Here is a 7,205-nt window from a genome sequence, read left to right as displayed (position 1 = left end):
TCCGTGGAATCTGTTTTATTATTATTATTATTATGCAGTAAAGGAATAATTACAATTACAAAGACAAAGAAAAAACAATATGGGTAACATATAATCATCCAAAGCATATTATGTTTGCTTATAGGATTTACACCGTGAAAGAGTCTTATTGCAAACAATCTAATTGTTTCCTCTTCAGGTTTAAAAACTCCATGTTCGCAGATGACATCTTAAACTGAGAATTCAACATCACTGGTCTACATTTTTAAGCAGTACTCCTTTAGTAACACCCATGACGTGTTGTATCCAACGATAATAGTTACCAACCTGTGTGTACACACCGTACTTCCCTTTCCTGGCACATTCTTCTCCCCAGCTGACAATACCTGTGAGGAACCAGGTGTCATGGTAGCGCATGGTGTGAGGTCCTCCGCTGTCACCCTGACATGCGTCTCTAGGAGAATCCGAGTATCCGGCACAGAACATGACATATGTGATCGGGTCACTGCTGCTTTCTATACACACTGATCTGTCCACGTAAGGCAACTCAACCTTCTGTAGAGTCACTGCACTTCGGCCTTGGAAGCGCAGACGGCCCCAGCCGCTGACAGTAGCCAGAGAGCCAGACTGCAGCAGTGAGTTGGAGAATAGCATGGGTCCCAAGCAAATGGGACGTACAGTTGGGGTAAAACGAATGGGGGTGCGCAGCCGCAACAAGGCAATGTCATGATTGTAAGGGCTTACTTTGGAGTCATAACGGGGATGTGAGATGAAATGGGTGACATTCAGATTCTGTTCTGTGCCTTCTGTCTTGGAGACATCATGCTCCCCTGTGAAACATAGTTTTTTAAGTCTTGGATCAGTAAATGTTTCAATGAATTTATGTTTAAAACAACATAAATTCTCCTGAAATGCAATATTGCATGAGATAATGTTTTTGGAAAGAAGTCTGGTGCTCACCAAGGCTGCAGTTATTTGATTAAATACAGTAAAAACACTTATATTGTGAAATATTATTTCAAATTAAGTTAAAATAGGGATTTCAGTGTCTTCAGTTTCAGTCTTCAGTATCATATGATCCTTCAGAAATCATTCTAATATGCTGATTTGGTGCTCAACAAACATTTCTTATTATCAAAATATAAGTTTATTTTATTTGTTGGAAACCATGATAATTTTTTTCACGATTCTCTGATGATTAGAAGGTTCAAAAGAACAGCATTTATTTGAAATAGAAATCGTTTGTAACTGCTATAAATGTTATTACTGTCACTTTTGTTTAACTTGCTAAAAAAAGTTTATTTCTTAAAAAAAAAATTGTCCCCAAACTACTGAACAGTGATACATATATTGTAAAATATTTGTATATATTTAGCTATATATCTTAATATTATTAATAATATCTTATTATTAATATTATTCTATAAATCTGACTAAAATATAAGTTTATTTTTACTTAAAAAAATCGTTTTGACCCCAAACTAATGAGCAGTGATACATATATTATAAAATATTCTTATATATTTAACTATATATTTTAATATTATTAATAATAATATCTTATTATGATTATTCTAAAAATCTGACAAACCTACAAAAGTGAAAAAAAATAATTTTAGATATATTTTCTAGAAATAAGTCTTTGTTATTTTTAAGACAAAAGTATTGACTAAAACATTTTTTATTTAATTAATTTAATTATAATTTAGTATTTAATGTAATACATTTTAAATATATATATTTACATATATATGCGTTGTGTATATATATATATATATGTGTGTGTGTGTGTGTGTGTGTGTGTATTCATATTAAATATATTTTAATTTTTTTATTTTGACATGTTTAATTACTCTGTGTATATGTATATACATACACCCACATTTAATACTGAATATTATATTTGTAATTCATATTTAAATATTTTAGATATTTAAATATTAGCACCATACATCAATTTAATTTAATCAGTATTTCCTTGGCTTTTGTTCTGTTGTGGGGTCTTACCAACTCTGACATAGAAAGATCCATTCTTGCTTCCTATCAGACAGTGGGCTGCAGTAATGACCCATAACTGGTTGAGAATAGAGCCTCCACAGAACACCTGCTGTGTTGAGCGCGCCACTAGCGCCACCTAGAGATCAGCAGTCAACTGGGATAAATAACATGATTTTGGGTACATAAACAGGTTGGGTTCTATTAGATGTGCCGGTAATTTTATAATTTACTCAAAGAAGATTTAATCAAAGGCATTTTTTTTACTCTTATAGCACATAATATTTACCTGCCAAGGGATTTCTCCAGGTACAGCAGGATTGCCACCAACAATACGACTTTTTGGAGCACTTACTGTCGGTGCAGGTGACGTCAAATAATCATCAAAGACCCATCTGGGAAGTTTAACATAAGATGGCGGGACTTTGCTGTCTTTTTGTTTAGAATCTGCAGGGGTTGTCCAGTTGTCCGGTTTGGAAGTGCTGGATGTGGATTTGATTGTCTTATTGGAAGACTGTGCAGATGTATCCGTGACAAAGGTGGGACCACTGGGAATCTTTCTTACAGCTGTTTTAATGACTTTGCCACATGGAAACTTAGCTAGTAACATAAAAACAATTTTGTTTAATTTTTTGCATTACATTTTGCTTGTGTCTTTCTTTAAAACAACTGCTACATTAAGAATTTAAGAAGTAATTAAATCACCTATAGGTTCACACGCGAGTCCATCCTCTTTGATTTTGTAACCAGATGCACACTGACACCCAGTCCCCTGAGTCTCCATCACAACACAGAAGTGCTCACAGCCTCCATTATCAACCTCACACTTTTTGGCAGTCACTGAGAAACAGCACGAAGCATCTTTTTGATTATCTTCAGGAATTTATTAGATTTTCATTATTGTTATTATTACTACTACTACTAGTAGTAGTAGCTAAACATAGTGTACTGTGTGTTAGAGGGAAGATCTTGTCTAACCTATTTCACAGTTTTTGCCCACATAGCCTGGTAGACAGTTACAGGTGTATGTGCCCATCTGGTCTTCACATGTGCCTCGGTTTTGACAGGGTGATGATTTACACTGGTCCCCATCTAACAGACAGGATCATTTATTAACAACTGGTAAGAAAAAAATGTATCTACCTTATTTTTCCTGTAAGAGCAGGTTCTGGTTTCCAGTCAGACCGGAAACTAACAATGAAATTAATTGTTCTACCTATTAGATTGTGTTTTATTAACATCTACGTCTACCCCAACCCTTAAACTATAATACAAAAACAGTATTATTGTTGTAGTGTGACAAAAAAAAAACAAAAAAAAACAGTTAGATTGATGTGTGCATGCCCAGTAGCCAGAGCTGTACGGCTTACTTCCGCGTTGAAAAACAAGGTGAAAAGAAATAATTTGTTTAAAAAAAAATCTATTTTACCTACAGTTTTTTAATCATTTGTCTAATTAAACGTTACCCAAATCGATTGTACTTCCTGAATTCTGAGTTCATCATTAAGAATATAACGATGTCAAGTTAAAAAAAATGCCCCTGTATGTGTTTTGTCTCATATTTATATTTATCACGTATCACAGGATATCACACAGGCAGCAAGAGCAATATGACACGAGCGCTAATTTTGTCCTGATCTATCAGGAGCTTAAATATGTTTTTTTTTTTTTTTTTTTTTTTTTTCAATAAGTGAGAAGTTGATATTGTGTTATTCTAAACATAATATTATATTTTTGCTCAATTTTTGCAAAAGCATATTACCTTTGAAGCCATATGTTTGAAGCCAAATTGTTGCGTGTCTCTGACCAACACAGTGGTGTTTAATTTGTGAATGAATCCACGTTTTGAACAAATCATGTGAATCAATGATTCAAAAGCCCATTCATAAAGGCCCTGTCATCATTTACTTACCCTCATGTCGTTTTAAACCTTTTTTGTGGAATTTAAAAGAAGGTATTTTGAAGACTGTTGGTAACAAAGCTGTTTTGGTAACCAGTGACTTTCATTGTTTGAACAAAAAATACTGAGATGTTTCTCAAATTATCTTCTTTTATGGTCCATAGTTTACGTTTAATGTTTGTGTAATAAGTTAGTTGAATCAAATAAAATATTTCTTTCTAAAGCTACGATTTGAGATACTTTCTCAGTTAACACAAATATAGCTTTAAATAATCTTTTGTCTTTTTTCTCAGTCAGATATAGTTCGTGATTAATTAGATTAATTAATTGAAACATCATGTAATTAATTCGATTAAAAATTTGAATCGACTGACAGCCCTACTTTACACAGTCACTTCTCGCCATAAAAATGCTTCCTCTACTAAAAACGTTCATCCCCAGTTGTCCTCTTACATCAAAATCTATCAACATATTTGTTTAGAACTGTTTTGGACTGTTTTTGCTTGTAAACAGTGTTTAATCAGTGCATGTTTCGCTCCTGATTCAGACAAGACAGATAGAATCAGGAGAGAAAGCATTAGCATGGATATAGCTCTTATTTTACCTGAAAACAACGGTTTGAAGTAAAAAAAAACATTTTGATGAATGATATGTTTATTACAAATATGTAGCTTTTTGCTTAATAAGATGAGCTGGAGTAATTTGGATTATTTGTGAATTATTGTGATGTTTTTATCAGCTTTTTGGACTCTCATTCTGATGGCACCCATTCACTGCAGAGGATCCAAGTGATGCTAAATTTCTCAAAGTCTGTTCTAATGAAGAAACAAACTCATCTACATCTGAGATGACCTGGGGGTGAGTACATTTTAAGCAGTTTTTCATCTTTGGTGTGAACTGTTCATTTAACATATAAAGATCTTCTCCTGTTTGCCCTTGGTAAATATGACAGTAAATGATTAAACACACTCACCAATATAACTTGCCCAAAACTCCATCTGAAAAACACAGACCAAACTCACATTTGCTATATTACACAATGCATGACAACTGAAGAACCACAACTTTTTACTCACTGTCTTTTCATCATTTTCAAAGGCTTCTCTGGCCTCCTCCAGGACACACGTCTCCTCTATACACTCCCTCTCTACATTCCCCTGCAGAATCTCCTCAAACAGTCCTGTGTTTGCTCGTCTGTGTCTCCGCAAAATGCTGTCAGCTTTCTCCTCGTCCAGGAACACCGATCCTGGGGCTGTTACAGAGTTTCACAGTTTATAGTATATTTACTAGAGGGGAACTGCTGAAAGCGTACATGTGAATTCGATTATTAACCCTCAGAGAGTCAAAAGGCAAATACCAAGTGTGCCTGTTATGTTCTCTGTCAGCTGTAAGAAATCTGATTTATGAGAGGTAAATGGTTTTGTAGGTCTTACCTGCAAAGGTCTGCAGCATAATATATGGGAACAGAACAAGAATGAATGAAGCCATATGTCAAACCAAATTCGGTCCCTTATTATTCCACAGTGAGCTGACAAATAACCTGAGTCAATGCTCCAAAGTACACCTGTCTACCACATTTCCACATAAACGACTGGCATGAGATATTATGTTTGAGAGAGAGAAATAAAAGTAAAACAAACAAGCAGTGATTTTACTGAACATTTCAGACACATTTGTAAACCATGCATGTGGTTTAAAAAAAAGATTAAGAGATTTTACTAAATGTATTTTTGGACTGTCTAATGTGTACATTTTGGACAACAATTACATAAGTATTTTTACACTCACATACTATTTTTTCTGCTTTATAAAGACTGGTGTAATATGTTAATCTAAGATACGCTGTTGACTTAATAAAATACATTTTTATTTGCCCAAAAACATTGTAATAATTTACTTTGGTAGAACGCCAGTCAACAGCGTATCTTAGATTAACATGTTACACCAGTCTTTATAAAGCAGAAAAAATAGTATGTGAGTGTAAAAATACTTATGTAATTGTTGTCCAAAATGTACACATTGGACAGTCCAAAAATACATTTTTATATAAGCAAATATTCATCATAAAAACACTACTAAACTGAAGTCATTGCATTCAGAAGCAAAGAGAAAGTTCTTAAGGTGAATGCATACCTTGACTCTAGGGGTCAAACAACTAAAAACCAAGTCAGGAATCTTGGTGTGATTCTGGAGTCAGACCTTAGTTTCAGTAGTCATGTCAAAGCAGTAACTAAATCAGCATACTATCATCTCAAAAACATTGCAAGAATTAGATGTTTTGTTTCCAGTCAAGACTTAGAGAAACTTGTTCATGCCTTTATCACAAGCAGGGTGGATTATTGTAATGGTCTCCTCACTGGCCTTCGCAAGAAGACCATTAGACAGCTGCAGCTCGTCCAGAACGCTGCTGCCAGGATTCTGACTAGAACCAGAAAATCTGAGCATATCACACCAGCCCTCAGGTCCCTCACACTTAGAATTGATTTTAAAGTACTTTTACTCATTTATAAATCACTCAATGGCCTAGGACCTAAATACATTGCAGATATGCTCACTGAATATAAACCTAACAGACCACTCAGATCATTAGGATCGAGTCAGTTAGAAATACCAAGGGTTCACACAAAACAAGGGGAATCCGCTTTTAGCTATTATGCTGCCCGCAGTTGGAACCAGCTTCCAGAAGAGATCAAATGTGCTAAAACATTAGCTACATTTAAATCTAGACTCAAAACTCATCTGTTTAGCTGTGCATTTACTGAATGAGCACTGTGCTACGTCCAAACTGATTGCACTATGTATAATCATTCTCTGTTTTTAACTGTCTTAAATTTATTTTAAATCAATTTTTAAATTATTTTTAAATCATTAAATCAATCAGTTTTTACATTTTACATTTTTTGTTTTATTGTTGTGATCATTGTTTTTATGATTGTTCTACTTCCTTTTTTTGTGATTATTGTTTTTATTATTGTTTTAATATAATATTGTTTTTTCATGATTATTCTACTTCCTTTTATGTAAAGCACTTTGAACTACCTTTGTGTATGAAATGTGCTATATAAAAATAAATAAACTTACCTTGCCTTGCCTTGCCCTAATATTTTCCCCACACAATATATACATGCAAATATATAGCCTTTATATTTTAAAACGATTGTAAGATTATAAAATTATTTCAACTCAAATCAATATTGAACTTGCCTATATTTAGGAAACTGACAAAATATGTTCTAAGAACATTATGCTAACATTCCCATTAAGTCATGGAAACGTGACCATTGAAAATATTTTAATGTTTTAAAAATGTATGTGGTGTTTTTATGATGAA

At 33.7% G+C, this 7,205-nt stretch overlaps 1 protein-coding gene across 1 annotated transcript; it reads right to left on the bottom strand.

The window, feature by feature from the left end:
- On the bottom strand, positions 1-5,466 carry f9a (coagulation factor IXa). Its single transcript, XM_051127041.1, has 8 exons — positions 5,308-5,466; positions 4,951-5,126; positions 4,848-4,872; positions 2,953-3,066; positions 2,680-2,814; positions 2,264-2,574; positions 1,987-2,113; positions 1-809 (listed from the first exon to the last, which is right to left on the bottom strand). The coding sequence occupies exons 1-8, from the start codon at positions 5,360-5,362 to the stop codon at positions 229-231; spliced, it is 1,524 nt and encodes a 507-aa protein (XP_050982998.1). The 5' UTR covers positions 5,363-5,466; the 3' UTR covers positions 1-228.
- Positions 5,467-7,205: the final 1,739 nt, after the last annotated feature.

Source organism: Labeo rohita, chromosome 14, assembly GCF_022985175.1.
Source record: "Labeo rohita strain BAU-BD-2019 chromosome 14, IGBB_LRoh.1.0, whole genome shotgun sequence".
Lineage (NCBI taxonomy): Eukaryota > Metazoa > Chordata > Actinopteri > Cypriniformes > Cyprinidae > Labeo > Labeo rohita.
This window is presented reverse-complemented; position numbering and strand designations above follow the sequence as displayed.

What these genes read in the sequence shown, in the direction of transcription:
- f9a (XM_051127041.1), bottom strand. Translation starts at nt 5,362, where the DNA reads ATGGCTTCATTCATTCTTGTTCTGTTCCCATATATTATGCTGCAGACC. An exon ending in TTGAAAATGATGAAAAGACA is followed by an intron (nt 4,873 to 4,950) that starts GTGAGTAAAAAG and finishes TGTGTTTTTCAG; the next exon opens with ATGGAGTTTTGGGCAAGTTA. An exon ending in ACTCGCGTGTGAACCTATAG is followed by an intron (nt 2,575 to 2,679) that starts GTGATTTAATTA and finishes TTATGTTACTAG; the next exon opens with CTAAGTTTCCATGTGGCAAA.